Source organism: Schistocerca serialis, chromosome 1 (assembly GCF_023864345.2).
Source record: "Schistocerca serialis cubense isolate TAMUIC-IGC-003099 chromosome 1, iqSchSeri2.2, whole genome shotgun sequence".
In the NCBI taxonomy this organism is placed as follows: Eukaryota; Metazoa; Arthropoda; class Insecta; order Orthoptera; family Acrididae; genus Schistocerca; species Schistocerca serialis.
The window spans coordinates 600,918,308-600,938,341 of NC_064638.1; the positions used below are offsets into that span (position 1 = coordinate 600,918,308).

Consider the following 20,034-nt stretch of genomic DNA (forward strand, 5'->3'; position numbering starts at 1 on the left):
CAATAAACAAGGCATTAAATTACGGCTTATCTGTCCTGTAACACACATCCATAAGCAAAATTAAACAATTTTCTAATAAAAATACAAAACATTAATAAATAAAAGAAGGCTGGCAACCACTGAATAGGCAATATACCAGACAAGCAGCTTACAGAAAATTTTTAACAATAAGTGTGGGCTTGCGTACACAATTACTAACCATGTTTCCCACTAACACGGTAGGCAGGAATCAAAATCCAAATTACAATCCACGTTTGCCACAAGTCGCGTATATCTGTTCAGAAAATCGGCTAAATACAGTGTGGTAGATAAATACAACCGAGCACCTTCGCTCGCAACAGAATACCGGAGGAATGGCCACAAATAGCAGCTGTATCCGAAAGGAACCAGGATGCAGTGGGTCACAAAGGGTCACTTCCTTCAGTGATCGAGTAGCTGACAGTTCAACTCCAACAGACGTGATGGCGCCAGCAGCATTCAACAGACTAGGACTTCCGGTTATGTTCAGTCCAACAGAGCGCTTACACGTCGTAGGTAAAACAGAACCTCCAACTCCCCACACTGCTGCTAGCAAATCACTTTTCTCTGCTTGCCGCTGCTCATGCACCCCAGTTTCCCTGCAATGGAGCAGAGATATACTCAAGACAGATACTACCGTTAACCGAGCGCTAACGACGTCGCGTGCACAAGGCAAGCCTTCCGGTCCAGATGGTATACCAATCAAGTTCCTTTCAGAGTACGCAGACACAATAGCGCCTTTCTTAGCAATCGTATACAACCTCGCACTTGACGAAAGGTCTGTTCCTAAAGACTGGAAAGTAGCACATGTCACACCAATATTCAAGAAAGGAAATAGGAGTAACCCATTGAATTATAGACCCGTATCACTGACTTCAATTTGCAGTAGGATTTTGGAGCATATGCTGTCCTCGAACATTATGAATCACCTTTAAGAGAATGACTTATTGATACATAACCAACACGGATTCAGAAAATATCGTTCTTGTGCAGCACAGCTAGCTCTTTGTTCCCGTGAAGTAATGAGTGCTGTCGACAAGGGATTTCGGATCGAGTCCATATTCCTAGATTTCCAGAAGGCTTTTGATACCGTTCTTCACAAGCGACTATTAATCAAATTGCATGCATATGGAGTATAGTCTCAGTTGTGTGGCTGGATTCGTGATTTCCTCTCAGAGAGGTCACAGTTCATAGTGACAGACGGTAAATCATCGAGCAGAACAGGAGTGATATCTGGCGTTCCGCAAGGTAGTGTCATAGGCCCTCTGCTGTTCCTGATTTACATAAATAATCTAGGTGATAATCTGAGCACCCCCTTAGATTGTTTGCAGATGACGCTGTAATTTACCGTCTAATAAAATCACCAGACGATCAATTCCAATTTCAAAATGATCTAGAGAGAATTTCTGTATGGTGCGAAAAGTGGCAATTGGCGCTAAACAAAGAAAAGTTCGAGGTCATCCACAAGAGTACTAAAAGAAATCCGATAAATTTTGGATATACGATAAATCGCACTGCTCTAAGGGCTGTCATTTCGACTAAATACCTAGGAATTACAATTAAGAGCAACCTAAATTGGAAAGATCACATAGATAATACTGTCGGGAAAGCGAAAGAAAGACTGCGCTTTGTTGACAGAACACTCAGAAGATGCGACAAACCCACTGAAGAGACAGCCTATATTACACTTGTCCGTCCTCTGCTGGAATATTGCTGCGTGGTATGGGATCCTTACCAGGTAGGATTGACGGAGGACATCGAATAAGTGCATAGAAGGGCAGCGCATTTCGTGTTATCGCGCAGTAGGGGTGAGAGTGTCACTGATATGACACGCGAGTTGGGGTGGCAGTCACTGAAACAAAGGCGGTTTTCTTTGCGGCAAGATTTATTTACGAAATTTCTCTTCCGAATACGAAAATATTTTGTTGACACCCACCTACATAGGGAGAAATGATCATCATAATAAAATAAGAGAAATCAGAGCTCGAACAGAAAGATTTAGGTGTTCCTTTTTTCCAAGCGCCATTCGAGAGCGGAATGGTAGAGAAGTAGTATGAAAATGATTCGATGAACCCTCCGCCAGGCACTTAAGTGTAAATTGCCGAGTAACCATGTAGATGTAGATGTAGGCACAGGACAGATCTGATCAGTCAAAAATGACACATAGCCCTTGGCAATAATGCGATTTGAGGAGTTTCCATGTGGCCCATGAAATACCACGATATATCTGCCCAAATCATCACTGAACCTCCGTCATGTTTCACTCTTGGGACGTAAACTTGTCCAGAAGGTGGAAAAAATTTGGAATGACCGAATGACATTCTTTCATTAGCCGATAATCCAGGTTCTATGGGTCCGACACCATGTTTCCCCGTTACGGCCATTTGCATCACTGATGAGTGGTTTTGGAATTCCGGCTCACCCTGCAGTTCCCAGCTTGTGGAGGTCCCTACTTGTTATTTTCGTGATGACAGGCTTCGCGAGTGTAGCATTATGTTCTGCAGTGAATTTTGCAGCTTTCACTGCCTTATTTTTTGTCACAGTCCTCTCTAATGACTGTCTGTCACGAACACTCAACCCACACTTTCGTCAGCATTCTGGCTTAACGGATAACGTTATTCCTCTTTTCCTGTATGCGCTATTAATTTTCGATACGGAGCCTCTTGAAACACCAAACACTTCGGCTGCCTTGGTTGCGGAAGCACCCACCATACGAGCTCTGACAATCTACTACGTTCGATTTCACTCAGCTCCGGCATACTGCATCATAACTACTGACACTTGCAACATGTTTAGGACAATGCACTATTGCCGTTCATGGTCAAATACAAAGGGCGTTCAAAAAGTTTTGCACAGTCGTCTCTAACTTTTTATTTTTTGCAGGAGGAGGACGAAATTTTTTGTGAACATACTTGGAACATTTGGCTATATATATTGAGCCTGCTCAAAGTAGCCTCCGTCAGCTGTGACGCATCTGGCCCAACGTTCTTTCCATGATGTAAATGCACTTTGATAAAATTCTAGGTATTGACTTTTACACCATCGCTTGACACAGGAAATAAGATCTTTCTCGCTGTCAAATGTTCTACCGCGCAGGTGGGCCTTCAGACTACCAAAGAGGTAAAAATCAGACGGAGCCAAGTCCGGACCGTAGGGAGGATGAGAAACAAATTTCCAACCCATTTTCCTGATTTTCTACTGTTTCATAAGGGCTGTATGGGGTGTGGTATTGTCATGGTGCAGTCTGATGAGCTGCCCCTGAAGCTGTGGTTCAAAAAATAGCTCTGAGCACTATGGGACTTAACATCTATGGTCATCAGTCCCCTAGAACTTAGAACTACTTAAACCTAACTAACCTAAGGACATCACACACATCCATGCCCGAGGCAGGATTCGAACCTGCGACCGTAGCGGTCACGCGGTTCCAGACTAAAGCGCCTAGAACCTGAAGCTGTGGTCTGTAGATTTTGATGGCATGTCGCAGCTGGTCCGATGACTAATAGTAACGGTCCCTGTTAATTGTGGAGCCAGGTTCCAAAACGTCAATGAAAATGGCACGAGACTGATCGAAGAAGAAGGTGGCCATCACCTTTCGGCCTGGTGAAAGTCTCGGTTTCTTCTTCCTTGGGGGACCCGCATGTCGCCACTCCATGGATTGGGTTTTACTCTCAGGTTCGGACAAAAACAACCATGTTTCATCCTGGTTAATGACGCCGTCAAAACACTGTTTCCACACTTCATTAAAGGTCTTGATGAGACCCTCGTACACATTCTTCCTCATTGTTTTCATTTCTCTAGTCAATAATCTAGGCACCCAACGTGCACAGATTTTTCTGTAGCCTAGAGACTGTACCAGTGATAGCACACTACCCAATGACGAACGAATCATTTCAGCAAGCTGTCGTGACGTCACACATCTGTCATTTTGGATTATTTGATCAATGACCTCCTTATTCACATCAGCCACTGCCGTCGATGGTCTACAGCATCATGGATTGTCCAATAGAAAAAATCACCCTCTTTAAACCTCTGCAACCACCGCTGGAAAGTGCTGTGATCCACTGTGCCCTCCCCATAAACAGGGAGCAACTTCCTGTGAATCGATGTGGCAGAGTCATCGTCGGTCTTGAAGAGGAACTCCATCACCGACCGTTGTCACAATCTCACATCTACTTCACTGCCCATTATGGCTCCCCTGTAACTAAAAGAAAATACTTTTATATACCAACTTATAGCTACATGTTCCAAGTATGTTCACAAAAAATTTCATTCTCCTCCTGGAAAAATAAAAAACTTAGAGACGACAGTCCAAAACTTTTTGAACGCCCTTTGTACAACAGCACTGCCTGTAAGCTTGGTTAGCATCTGCATTTATTTTCAGGCATGCATTTCCCTCTGTGTTCCATATTTTTGTCCAACTACTGTAGATGACGATGACAGCAACACGCGGACAGTCGACCAGCTTCGCCATTTCTGATGGACTCGTTCTAGGCCTCAGGCCATAATAATCTGCCATTAGTCGAAGTCGCTTATGTCAGTGAATTTCCCCCCCCCCTCCCCCCCTTGTTTTTCTCGCTCACATACTTTCCTGCCCATTACACCATCAGGCGGCATTGAGTGTCGTGGTGGGCAGTGGTCATAATGTTTTGGGTCATTAGTGTGTGCCTTCGACTATGACGGACGATGACAGCAGTGTTTGTGCAGGCGCTGAAGAGCTTCATGGCGTCGTTCAACCAGAACGCGGTGCGAGTGTGCGAGCGGCTGGCCGCGACGGCGGGCGCCGAGACGGAGCCTTTCCCGGAGCTGTTCCTGGGGTCGCTGGACCTGGGGCTGTCCAACTTCGCCGGCACCACGCTAGACACCGTGGAGCCGTGTCCGACGCGCAGGGCCGCCTTCGTCAGCGCCATGACCCGCGCCATGGAGATCATGCAGGTAAGCCCCCAAACCGCTCATCGGTCTCCCACTTGTACCACTGCATCCTCTGTTTTCCTGTCTTGTGCGACCTTTCATTTCGGTTGAAGCATAATAATTTCAACTAATGAAGTGCATCAGACACTGCCTGACAAAAATGTGAAACACCCAGAAGAGGAGGAGAAAACGAAACTTCACGGGTTGGGGTATGTGATACTATTTCAGTCACTACAAAATCGAGTCAAATTCATCTCTTGGTAGCAAGAGCCCACTAATCGGTATGACATTGCACCACCCCTGGCCAGGATACATGCACTGATTCATTTGGGAAGGATATCATAAAGCCTTTGTATCATCTCCTGAGCCAGGCTGACTGTCTGGTCGTTGATATCCTGTATACCGGCGCTGAGTAGAGTTGACATCCGAGCTAGTTCCACATATGTTCTGTAGGGGAGAGATTTGAGAAGTTCGCTGGCAGCGTCCATACCTCAACATTACGAAGACAGATCATAGAGAACACGTGCTGTGTATGGACGAATATTGTCCTGCTGAAAAATGACACCACAATACTGTCGCACGAGGTTACATAAGAGTACGCAGGATCTTAGTAACGAACCTTTGCGTCGTCGAAGTTCCGTCAATCACAATCAGCCGTGACCTGAAGTCATAATCGATGGCTCTCCACACCTTGACGCCACGTGTAACATCACTGCGCTTCTCCAAAACATTTTAAGAGTGGGAGCTCTCCCCAGGTCGCCTACTCTCCGACGATGGTCATCCAGGGTGCAGAACTGTGATTCGTCGCTGGCCACAATGTGGGGCCAGTCACGAACAGCACATGGTTCCCCGTCGTGGCATCACCCCAAACGCAGACGTTTGTGTTGTGGTTCTAACAGCAGCCCACGTATGTAACTGTAATTCCGTAGTACGGCTGCTTGTAGTCTCTGACCGATGGTGCAAGATGACACAGAATGTAGGACTGCACGCGTACATATGAAGAGGTTACGATGTGCACAATACAACGATCCTCCCTTGTGATGGTAAGACGAGTGTGCTTGCTCTCACGTTCACGTGCAGTTCAACATCAGACCACTGTCACTCGCGAATACCCCAAAAATCTAGATATTGCACGATTCGACAAGCCGGCCAGTGGAGACCCCCCATGAGGCCACTTTCAAACTCTTTCAGGTGCTGATAATGCTTTCAGAAAGGAGTACGCGGCATCTCCGTGTCCTTCACAGTGATCAATCAAAATCTGCCGCTGTTCACGCCCATTGTACATCGTTCCAGGTTTTGACAACACTGAACAGGAACAACAGTAATGCACTCTAGTGGATTTTCTGACTGTAACAGAGGATTGGAAGCCTTATCATTTACGGTGCCGCCGATGGCGTGTACGTGTACGAAGTCACATTGACACCCTACCAAGTCTACTAGATACTTCTCTTTTTTTTGTCAGACAATGAGTATACAGTTTAATGAGATGTAACCATTTTCTTTATCCGGTGCAGTACACAGAGAATTTAACAAGAATGATATTCATGGCTCTAATCGATTTATAACATATCATGGAGTCCTGCTCAGTGAGATTTTTGAGTTGTGCAGAAACAGAGACCTGACAAGAATATCATCGATCGTTGAACGGGAAGTGTCCGCTTCCTCTGAATATTCAAATTCATGAAACAACATGAAAAGAATTGTTTTAAGTGAAGTTTCCCCGGTGGACAGAATATTCCTCGGTGTGAAGAGAGTGCGGAACGGACAAGATTATTTCGTTTTTCGATATTTCGTCTGATAAGCGTACCGTTATATATTAATGAGGGACCTTAATATTTTCGGAATCTGGCAGGTGAGTTATTTGTGTTTGGTGATGTGACTTGGCATACAATGAGGAGCAGTGCGGTTGATATCTTCAGGGTGGCGCTAGTAGATCAGGGCTTAACGTCTAGATGCGTCCGAAATCTATCCAACACAAGTCCCCGGAATACCTAACGTTCATTGCAGTGGCCTTTAAGCCCGTCGTCAAAATTGACTTTTATCGTAGAAGTTTTAAAATATAGAGGTCACTTTCCTCGAAGTGATCGACTCTTGTTTCACCCAGTACCCAATACAAATCTTTCCAGGGATAGCTAAAACGGCTGCCGAGAGGCGGTTTCCGTACCGGGGAATACTGTCACTCTGTTATCAGTGAGATGAAATTCTCCAGTGTTGGAGAGTCTTAGCGATATTTTTCGTTCTCTTCAATGATTATATTCCGAAATACTTGTTTTTGGAAGTTTCGTCTAACGCACAGGTTGCAAAAGTCGTCAAAATGCGCATCAAGCAACAAAAAGAAACTAGCAAATAACGCAATCTGTGTAACAAATGCCGTTAACAAGCAAGGAACTTCCTGGTAACTGAAAGTAACGACTTATGTTTGCACCATTATTTCATCTGATAATTCGTGAAACTCTTGCTTGCTGGTGACACATATATTACCACATTCTTACACACTGGCGAGATATTTACAAACTTAGAACGTCTTCACCACGGTGGCTAGGACTGTCGATGCGACAAAATAAATGAGTATATTTAACACTACCAAAATATTAATGTAAAATGTAGGCTAATGATGCATCAAAGCATAAAAGACAGATAAAGGGACAGGGATTCGAGATTCAGCCACACTGTCGATACCCGTTTGTTGTTACAACAGACGATGGAAATCATGTGGAGGTTAGTACGATCCCCTTAGGCTCATCTAGTTGAGTCTTCTAAAGGACGTAACATCTGTACTGTGTAGATGCCATCCCCCGTAACCTTTGCTACGTGTAGCTAACCAACATTTCAAGGCACAGCCTTCAGATTAGCTACAACGTGTTCGAAAAACATTAGTCAATGTCAAAAGTCTAAAAAAGTTGAATTCCATCATAGAAACCCCGAAGGAAAACATTCCAGATGCTCCCTGATTGTTTGAATTCTGTAATAAATTGTTGAAAACGTATTTTAATGTGTCTTTTGGAGCGACCCTGCCTCAGAGTTTTCAACTAGGACTCGCGTTTCGTTCCATCAGTCCAAATGTTGGTTATAAAATATCGATGGATCACGCGATTTCCTTTTCCAGCTGATTGTGACAAATGTTTCTTTTAGGGCCATTCATTTAAACGTTACCCTGGGTTTTGAACGTTTACAGCTAGCCGGCCGCTGTGGCCGAGCGGTTCTAGGCGCTACAGTCTGGAACCGCGCTACCGCTACGGTTGCAGGTTCGAATCCTGCTTCGGGCATGGATGTGTGTGATGTCCTTAGGTTAGTTAGATTTAAGAAGTTCTAAGTTCTAGGGGACTGATGACCTCCGAAGTTAAGTCCCATAGTGTTCAGAGCCATTTTTTGCTTACAGCAGCTACTGCTTTGCAGTAATGTCCGTTTTGTCTTCCTCCCGATTCGCTATTGGCAAATCATCCCTCGTTTCTTCTGTATTCTTCCCAGTTAGAAGCATGGACATACTTCAGATAAAATCAGAGAGTAGTTAGACATGCTTTACATTTCAATTGACCAATAGTGTGGAGATACTCCAGGATGTAGCCCCCCAAAAAAGAATACACAATAAATATTTACAAATAAAAACAAAGATACTAATTTAACTTCCACCATCGAAAGTGGAATAAGCAAAAAAATCGTGTTTTCCTCTAAAAGGCGATAAATAACTTATTAAAAAACATACAAATGTTTGGCACACTGAGGTGGATGTTGTAATTCTTGGGCTATCGCAGCCATACACCATCAAATAGAAAAATCATTTTACAACAGTTATTTCCAATGATCGCACAATTTCACTGAAGTTTCACAGAAGTCAGGTTGTACTAATACTTGCATTATTAGTAACATATCTGCATCAGTTGGTTCTACTAAGAAATTTATCAGTGGAGTAGGAGTTGGCCATCACTAAATGTCTTTGGCTTCTCTCAAACTGAACTTTATTTGTAGATGAATTTTTTATGGCTGCTTGCCGGTTAATGAAAATGAGCGTTCCTGCATTATGGACACCTTTCAGGACCGTAGAAAGTGACTTCAGATCTTTGTGAAAATTATTCTTATTTCTCCTATTGTTTCCATGAACTGAGCTATGGGCGTGAAAGAGAGATATATTTTTATCGACGAATTTCGTAAAGAATAAATATACTGGGAAGCAGTTGTTAGTATCTGTAGTCCCCTAAACAGGCATCTGCAGCATGTTGTTGAGTTCACATCATTAATAATTCTTATTCTACGTTTTTGGAACCGGAAAACTTTAGTTATGCTTGTTAGTTAACCCAAAAAATAATCCGTATTGTACGGAAAGTTTATACAGCGAAATTGTCTGTGCCTGTCTGTGGGACAGTTATTTTACAGTAGACTCGTGTTCGAGAAGAGCAGAGTTCAAATCTCCATATGGACTTTCAGTTATAGGTTTTAACTTGTTTCTCTAAACCATTTCAACGTAATATTTGGATAGTTCCTTTAAATGGGGAACGGCTTACTGTAGGGTGTCCATTTCATTTTCATTCAAAAAGGGGGCATTTGAAATAAATTAGAGAAAAACCTGGGACAATGGAGAAAAAAAAGGGACATAAATATTCTATTGACTAAATTTAATACAAATACAAGTTTACCTTTACAGCGTGCACTCAGATGATCCCAAATCACTCTTTACAATTATTCTGCCACACTATCAGCGTACTTTTCACTTTTATATGCTTTATCAAGAAGTGCAGTTTCGTTTGAAATTGTATCATAAAAGTCAGTACACAATATACCATTAAAGTGTGTTTTGACAATGAGCAATGTCCTCACTGTTTCAACTTTCATTCTGTTTTCTTTTTTTTTCATCTGACCACAAAGAGTTCACTAACGAAAACACACGTTCCACAGCAGAATTTGACTCAGGAATTGCCAGACAAAACTCCACCAAATGAATCATGTTTTTCATGTTAATGTTTTTACTTTTGAAATAAGCAAATATTTTACACCACGTTGCACTAACATTTTCTTTGTTTCCTTCTTTACTTTTTATGAAGTTCTGTGCACATGCAAATTCATCGAATAGTTCGTCTTCATCAACAGGAAAATTTGATACAATACTTTTAACAGAAACACAACAGTCCTGAATATCCTTCCACTGTAGCTGCTCCTTCGCAGTATTAACCCAGTCAAACGCTTTAAAAGGTGTGAGAAATGGCAAACACCATTCTTTAATATACTCAATGCAAGAGTCATAGAAGATGTCAGCATAAATATGAAATTGCTCTACAGTAATTTCACCCTCTTGTTCCAACTTTGTACAAAGGATGTGAGAAATCTTTCAGATTTTCTACATTGTAATTTGCCCAATAATTTGTTTATTTCTTAATAAACTTCCACTATTGTGATTTCTTGTTTCTCAATACATTTAATTGTTGTAGAGAAATGTTTTAGCTGGCTAACAAGAAAATGTAGAAGAACAATAGACACAGGGTTATCAAAGAATTGTTTAGGATAACAGGACACTTATCAAGGGAAATGAAATATGATTTCAAAGCAGGAAATATCTCTACAATTCTTTCCAATGATGGTAGCAGAGATAGCCACCTTCTCTTGCTGTACCCAAGTACAGTTTTGTATTCAGTTTCAGTAAACTTACAGAATGACATCAGAGATTCAGCCCTTACTGTATATATGTGGAAATGCTGGTAGATTTTGTTCACAATTAATTGGCAGTCGATGGGTAGGCAATCTGAGCCAGTTTGTAAGGAATTGTGCACCACATGTGCTGGACAGCCAACACCTACTATATTATTCACTGTGTTCTGTTGCAGTTTATAGAATAAATTGTTTTTTCCTTTCCTCTGCTTACCACCAAAACTGGTGTTAGTGTTGTCTATAGAGACTGCAATCACCTTTCCCTCAAGATCATATTTCTTTAAAACCTCCAGCACATAATTCTGAAGTAAATCTGAAGTTTCTCCAGCTAAATTAACCAATTCAAGCACTTTCACCATGATGCCATTTTCAGGGTGAAAATACCTCATAAGGAGAGGAACCAACTTCAGATCCAGATGATTCGATGTATCAATCATTACAGAAATGAATCGAGCACTTTTCAGTTCATTTAAAACCTGCTGAGCTGCATACGGTGCAATAACATTTGAAATGATTGCATTACATTTTGTGTGTCCACATGTGACTTCAGGATTGAAAAGTTTTTTAACAACTGCTGTAGTACAGTCCATTGACTTAAAGCTATGGTTATGCATTGCACTGTGGTATGCTAACGTAGCTTCTTGTGCTGCCAACTGCCCATCATTTCTGTTACTGATTTTAAGTTTACATAGTAGTCACTCACGCATTTATTTGCTCTTTTCGTTTGATCACTCATGCGATGTTTCTTCGTCTTAATGTGATTCACAATGTCAGACCTTCCACCATGACCAATAGCAAATTTTGATCTGCACAATGTACATTCTACAGTTTCTCCACTACCAGTGATAAAAGGAAACTCTCTTTTTATATTGCTGTTAAAATTATACTTTCGTTTTGGCATAATGAAACACTGATTGCACAGTGCAAAACATTAACAGTGTGGTGACGAAAGCCAGACTGCAAGTATCAGTGGTGTAGAGTATCTCTGGACGGAAAGGACGGATTCAGTGGATCGATTTAGAAGAGAAGAATCTTCGTTGTTATTCGTAACCTATAGTGCGTTTAAAATTACTTGCGATTTTTGACAGTTCGGTACATGTTTGGGGTATGCTGAAAGTCATCACACGCTTCCTAGCGTAAATAATTGCGCAGTTAATAGCAAGTCAAACAACCAGTAGCGTAAAATACTCTAGTCAAGCGGAATCATAAAAAAACGGGACTTTTGAGCGTCCCCAAAAAAACTTTCGGGACAGCGGGACATTTTGGTAAAAAAATGGGACTGTCCCGGGAAAAACGGGACGAATGGACACCCTAGCTTACTGTCTTACTCACCCAAGTGCAACTCAGCCAGTGCTAGAGCAGTGTGGACGTAAAAAGGCTGGTATGGCGATGTGAGTGTTTCAGAAGTGTAAGCTTCAGGGTACACACAGAGTATTTAGTTTTAATTTTCATGTTAGTTTAGGTGTGGTAAAATTACTTAACCATCGTAGTGTGCGTCGAGGGTGAGATAATGCAAACACAACGAGTATTACGTTAGGATGAGGCAACGATAGTTTTCCAGGCATGCAATTTTTTACAGAATGTGTCGGTCAGAAGCAGAAGCAGTGAACAACAAACAGTTTGAACGGCGCATCGGCTGCTGTTGGTGGTAAAGGTATACGTTTTAGGTTACAACACATATTCTTTCGAGTTATCTCACAGACATTACGTCTCACTTATCTATGTAACTAAAAGCAGCAGTTTAATTTATGAGCAAACGGCACTGTTCAAGAAAAATGCCACAACTGTTGATTTACCACTATATGCAGCTTATTACGTTGGTGTTTAATGCTCCAAATTTTTGAAGTGAAATTTCTTTAGCGTCAAATGATTATTCCGGTATCTGGTACATTACATTAATACCCGTGCGTGCGGGTGAATTCTGTACCTGGCTGCGTGGTGTTCTCATCTACAACTGATCTATTTCACAGCTGCACAAAATGAAACGTTTTCACCCTTATGTCCTCCAGTACTGGCAAAAATAGCATCTACTGTAAAAAAAATTAAAATCAATAATATACCCCTTCTGAAAATGTCAGTGCACTAACTGAAAGTCCCTAACATCTAAACATATCCACTTCTCTGTGGAAGATTATATTCGTTCCTTTCTCAAATTTATTCATACGATCAAGCACTTCACAACTCTTCACCATTCTTCTTTTCTACGTTGGAATGTGTAGGCAGTACAGGTACAACTAACAAATGTTGTGTGTATGCACCAATAAATATATGCTGTTCGATCAGTGTCCTCACAAGTCACAATACACTTCAACTCACTAGATAGATTCTTTCCAACACAATGGCGTCCAGCCGAAGGTTCAAAATAGCCCGGGCCTACAGCGCTCTCAGAGAGTCTGTTTATTTTTCTAACGTCTTTGGTATGTAGCGTAGAACAGAGATGGAGAACACACTGGCGTAGCTGAAAACTATTCTCTGTCTCTCTGTATTCACAAAACATTTAGCAACCGCCTTCTTTAAGCGTACCTTAGGTGGTCAATATTGCTGTAGAATACTACTGCACAATAATCAAAACACTGCTGCTGCAGTAATTGCTCTATTTTGATGCAAGCAGAGGAAAAATTGTACGTGGATGAAAAATTGATATAAGAAGCGTCAATAATTCACTCACGGTAACTGGTTGAGAAAACTGAGACTGAACCGGATTAATTATTATCAGAACTTTTTTTGCATTGATGGTTCCAACATTAGATACAATGGTGGAAATGGGCCAACTATAATCAGTAAACAAAACGCTGTAATGAGATATGCAGTTCCACGAAGTAAGTTGTTAACTGAAAGTTGTTTTTAACCAATAATTATTATTTTTGTTAAAGAACGTTTCCTTGTAGTTGTAGGGTTGTTATTATATTATTAAGAATCGTTCTTAATTTTCTGGTTTTTATATTTATCTGCCCTAATATCCCATAATGCTGGAAATGTTTTATATGTTTCTATGCGCTATAATATAATTGACCTTTCCTTTAATTTTGAATTCATTTTAGTAAACAAGCCCAACAACGAGCAGCGAACACTAAGACCCTACTTGAGGATACCATTAGCCCACAGACATAACAATATCTATATGTAGCGCAATAAATTGCAAAAGTTTTTGGTCAGCTTAGTATTATTTCACAGCCACTCATCCTAACGTACACACGTCCAATATTGCTGCTCTTCCGGAAATACTGAGCAATAATATTGATAGTCTGAAGGACACTTTACTTGTACACCACTACAACGAGATTGATGTCAGCTGGCGTGATACGTCTCGCTGTTACGTCACCATGTGCTTGCATACACTGAACATACTATTTCATGGAGCTAAATATGTAAATAAGCAGCGGTATATATGCGTGTTTTCTCTTTATTTGAGGGTTTTATCTAGGAACATTTTTATTAGTATCAAGATATTGGGGCCACTGGCACAGCAACATAGTATATCGATTCCGTAGTAGTTATTTACCCCACTGATATAATGTGACCATTTGACTCGACGCTACAGAGAATCTCAAATATAGTAACCAACTAGTACACGGGGCGTTCAATAAGTAATGTAACACATTTTATTTGTCTCAGCCAATTCCCGTTGAAACAATGCGGAGTTTGTTGTTGGAAATCATGCAATATTCCCGCCTCAGTCCCTATAGTTTCGTGAAATGGGCGGTGGCTGAAGGTGGCTGCGCTACACTTAGTCTCCGAAATGGCGTCTGTAACGGAGATGCGCTCCGGGCAGGGAACTGTCACTGTGTTTCTTTTGGCGGAAAAACAGAGTATGGCAGATATTGACAGGCTCTTGTGGAATGTCCACGGAGACTTGTCAGTGAAAAAAAGCACTGTGAGTCGATGGACGAGGAGTCTGTCATCATCGCAGCAAGGTTGTGCCAACCTGTACGATCCTCCGCGTTCCGGCAGACAGCACGCATCTGTGACTCCTGCAATGTTGGAACGTGTGAGCACTCTCATTCGAGGTGACGACGTATCACAATTAAACACCTAAATGGACAACTGCACGTCTCTGTTGGTAGTGTTGACACACTCGTGCACCAGCTGGGGTACACAAAGGTGTACTCCCACTGGGCTCCTCGCCGCCTAACGGAGGACCGTAAAGAGCAAGGAAGGGCCAACTGTGCGGAATTTCTTGCGCGTTACGAGGCTAATAGTGACAGTTTTTGTCGAACATCGTCACAGGCAATGAAACATTGGCTCATCACTTCGAACCGGAAACGAAATAGCAATCCATGGAGTGGCGCCACACGATCTCTCCTCCGAAAACGTTCAAAGGCGCACCCGCAGCCGCTAAAGTCACGGCGATGGTCTCTGGGACCCTGAAGGGGCTATTCTGTTTGATGTCCTCCCTCATGGTCCATCGATCAACTCTGACGTGTATTGTGCTACCCTCAGGAAACTGAAGAAACGACTTCAATGTGTTTGTCACCACAAAAACGCAAACGAACTACTCCTTATCCATGACCACATAAAGCCTCACACAAGTCTGTGCGTCCGAGAAGAGCTCATAAAACTTCATTGTACTGTTCTTCGTCATCTATCAGCCCGAATCTCGCCCCCTTCCGATTTTCATCTGCTTGGTCCAATGAAGGATGCACTACACAGAAAGCAGTATGTGGATGATGGGGAGGTTATTGATGTCGCCAGACGTTGGTACATATGTCGACCGATAGAATGATACCATTTGGGCAAACAGGCCCTCCCAGTAATGTGTGTAAAGCTGTTGCATTAAGTGGTTTTTTAGCCAGAAGAGCGGAGAATAGCACGGTGTATAGGAATCCTGAATAAAACCTAGCTGCTTTCAGAAAGAAAAATTTGTTGCAATACTTATTGAACGTCCTTCGTATATGCTACTAGGAGACATATACATGACGTAGTTTAACGTCATTACTAAAAATCCGAAAAAATCTTGACCCATTTACTTCATATTATTACATGATACTCTCATGAACAACCAGAGAGACATAGTCTATTTATTTCTACAATATATGTAATACACGAACATACATTATACATAAAGGGGTAACATTGTTAGCAAAAGTCTAGAAAATTTCTTGACCAATTTACTTTAAATTTTTAAATCATAGTCCAATAAACATTGATGTATATAAAAGGGAGACATTGTCTGCAACAATCTCGAAAAGGTGTTGTCCGAGTTCCTTAAAATATTTATAAACAATCTAATGAATGGTGAGACAGAGATAGGAAACATATTGTTTTTAATGAAAATGAAATGAGCATATGGCATTTACTGGCCGGGATATCCCCTTCGCGGTTCGGCCACCGTTTTGCAAGTCTTTTTAGTTGACGCCACTTTGGCGACTTGCATGTCAGTGATGATGAAAATGATGATGGACACACAACACCCAGTCTCCTGCTGGGAATCAAACACAGTCCCCCTTGCGTGGTAGGCGGCAAGGCTACCGCTGCGCTATGGAGGCGGAAATTGTTTTTAATGTGTGTGGTGTATAAATACAAAAACAATATAAATAGGAGCAACACTGTTAGCAAAACTAAAATTTTACGCGATTCTCTAGAAAACATTTTTAATAGGAAAACACTGTTAGCAAAAAAAAAAAAAAAACTCGAAAAGTTCTAGCCCAGGTCGCTTCAAATTTTTGCAGAGTACTCTAATAAACATTCAAACAGACATTGGCTCCTTACAGTTGTTAACATATATGTAGGATAAAAGTAGTTGGCAAAAAAAGGTTGAAAAGTTATTGACCAATTTACTTCACATTATAACACGATACTCTAACAAACATATGTTCGGCCATAGGCTATATATATTGTAAGATATATAATATGCATATAATATGTAATAGAGAAATGTTGTTAGCAAAAATTTCGAATTTATGCAGATCCACTAATAAACATTTGGTTTGTCATAGGCTATATACCTTTTAAAATGTAACAGAGAAATATATACAGAGCGTACATAGCAGGAACATTCTTAACGAAAATCTCAAAAGGTGCTTGATTGATGCACTTACAGTTTTTACATGATACTCTACACTCACACAGACATGGGCTACCAATTTTTAATATATACAAAGTATATGAAAATATGTAATAGATAAGGATGAATCATTACTAGCAAAAGTTGTGAAAAGAATCTTGACCGATTTGTTTCTAATTTTTATGTGACACTGTACTATGTATTTAAATGGGCATACACTACATATTTCTAATATATATATATATATATATATATATATATATATATATATATATATATATATATGTGTGTGTGTGTATGTGTCTGGAAATGTTAGCAAAAATCTCGCAAAGTTTACTTAAAATTTATACACAGTAGTGTAATAAACATCTGGATGGATATAGGTTAGGTATTTTAATATATATGACATATAAATACACATTATAATATATAAAAAGGAAATTTTAACCAAAATTTTGAGTAGTTCTTGACTAGTTTACTGAGAAGTCTTAAATGACACTCTAATTAATATTCAGATGGCTATTTTTCTTTACTATATGTAGTATATGAATCTATATAATATGTACAGTGTATTTTTTTGCAGGAATCTCAAGTATTTTGACCAGTTTACTTTAAATATTTACATGTTTTTCTAATAAACCTTCAGACAGATATACGCTACATATTTTTTAATATTTATGTATATGCAAGGGATACATTGTTAGCAAAAGTCTTGGAAAGTTATTGTTGCCTGATTTCCTTAAAATTTTAACACACTGCTCTAATAGAAGTTCAGACCAGACGGACAGAAGCTACAAATTGTTTTCAACATGCATGATTTATAAATATAAAGAGAAGCAATGTTATTAGCAAAAATTAAAATTTTACATGATTAATAAAGTTTCAGGGAGACATAGGCTACATATTTTTAAGGGGGAAACGTTGTTAATAATAGTATAGAAGGGTTCTTGCCCAGGTTACTTGCAGTTTGTGCAGTACTTTCGATACACATAGGCTGTGTGTTGTTATATATATATATATATATATATATATATATATATATATATATATATATATATAAACATACAAAAGAGATACACTGTTTGCAAAAATTTAATAAGTTGTTGACTGGTTTACTTCACATTTTCACACAATAGTTTCATAAATGTTCAGATTGAAATAGATTACATACGTACGTATGAAGGAAAAACGTTATCAGCAAAATTCTCGATAAATTCTTGATAGATTTATTTCAAAATTTTGACTATTCTCTAATATACACTGAGATGGGTGTAAGCTTCACATTTTTTACATATTTTTAAAAAATCTTGAAAATTCATGAGTGATTTGCATAAAGTTTGTATATGACACGCCAATAAACATTCAGATGGACATTTAATATATGTAATATATAAATATATATTATATGTAAAGGGGTAACATAATTACAAAAAATCTTGAAAATTACTTTTTTATTTTTCTTAAAATTTTTACACTTTGCTCTAATAAAAATGTTTATGGATGTAGGCTACATATTTTTAATATGCATTTTTTATAGGAATTTTATTAATATAATAAAGAAAATGGAAACATTGTTAGCAGAAATCTTAATAATTTGTTGCCTAATTTTCTTCAGAGTTTTACACAATACTTTAATAGATGTTCAGATCGAAATACACTACATATTAATTTTAATATGTATGGTATATAAATATAAAAACAAGATAAAAAGGACCAATGTTGCCAAGAAAAACAAAATTTTATACAATATTCTAATTAACATTCAGATGGACATAGGCTATAATTTTTTTAATAGGGAGACATTTTTAGCAAAAATCTCAAAAAGTTCTTGCCCAATTTACTTCAAATTTTTGCACAGTACTCTAATAAACGTTCATTATCATCATTTTAATATATATGGTACATTAATATATACATAATATTTGATGGGGAATAATTGTTGGCACAAAACTCGAAAAGTTTTTGATTGATTTACATAAAATTTTTACAAAAAACCCTAAAAACATTTGGACAGCCGTAGGCTATGTAAGTGGGCTGTTTAGGTTTTTATGTTGGTAACGCCACGTAGCGCTCTGTATGAAAATCGCTGACTGCTGTGTGCAGTCTGTGGCTGCATTGTTGGAATATTTGCTATTGTAGTGTTGGGCAGTTGGATGTGAACAGCGTGTAGCATTGTGCAGTTGGAGGTAAGCTGCCAGCAGTGGTGGATGTGGGAAGAGAGATGTCAGAGTTTTTGAGAGCGGACGATCTGGACGTGTGTCAGTCAGAAAAACGAAATTTGTAAGACTGGATGTCATGAACTGATGTATATATTATGATGTTTGAACACTATTAAGGTAAATACATTGTTTGTTCTCTATCAAAATCTTTCATTTGATAACTATGCTTATCAGTAGTTAATGCCTTCAGCAGTTAGAATCCTTTATTTAGCTGGCATCATTGGCATCGCTGTATTGCAGTAGTTCGAGTAATGAAGATTTTTGTGAGGTAAGTGATTCACGAAAGGTATAGGTTACTGTTAGTCAGGGCCATTCTTTTGTAGGGATTATTGAAAGTCAGATTGCGTTGCACTAAAAATATTGTGTGTCAGTTTAGTGATGATCAGAATTAGTAAAGAGAGAAATGTCTGAGTACGTTCAGTCTTGCTCAGCTGTTTGAAAATCAAATAACGTAAGGGGTTTACCAGCACAGTAATTCATAAATTTTTCCAACGGGAGGAGGAGGAGGAGGAGATTAGTGCTTAACATCCTGTCGACAACGAGGTCATTAGAGACGGAGCGCAAGCTCGGGTGAGGGAAGGATGGGGAAGGAAATCGGCCATGCCCTTTCAAAGGAACCATCCCGGCATTTGCCTGAAGCGATTTAGGGAAATCACGGAAAACCTAAATCAGGATGGCCGGAGACGGGATTGAACCGTCGTCCTCCCGAATGCGAGTCCAGTGTGCTAACCACTGTGCCACCTCGCTCGGTCTCCAACGGGAGGTTTCAGCTATATATATATATATATATATATATATATATATATATATATATATATATATATATATATATATATTTGTTACTCTTAATATACATAATATGTATTTATAATATGTAGTAGGGAAACATTATTAGCAAAAATTTCGAAAAGTTCTTGACCGTTTTACTTCAAATTTTCACATGACACTGCAATAAACTTTCCAGCGGACTTAACCTGCATATTTTTCAAATAAATAAATAGAAAAAGAAAACTGCCATGCTTTGAAAATGTGAAGTTTCGTTTTCTTTCATGCAGTCGGTTTTAACTATGATAGCAGTGTTTTTTCTTCCTGCAGTTGGTTTTAACAGAAAACAGGACAGTTCTGTTTATGGCTTGTTGGCTTATAATTAGAATACTATTATAGAATATGAATTATCTGAAACTTTGTAATCCTTCACTTTTACAGATTAAAAGTATTGAAAAGACTGTCACTGAAGGTACTATCCTC

The 20,034-nt window shown here is 39.6% G+C and overlaps 1 protein-coding gene across 1 annotated transcript in view; it reads left to right on the top strand.

The window, feature by feature from the left end:
* LOC126418565 (cytochrome P450 4g15-like) overlaps nt 1-20,034 on the top strand; it is a 110,737-nt gene that overhangs the window by 41,265 nt on the left and 49,438 nt on the right. The window contains exon 3 of the mRNA XM_050085420.1: nt 4,723-4,950. Within this exon, the coding sequence (XP_049941377.1) occupies nt 4,723-4,950 (228 nt within the window). The remainder of the gene's footprint in view (nt 1-4,722; nt 4,951-20,034) is intronic.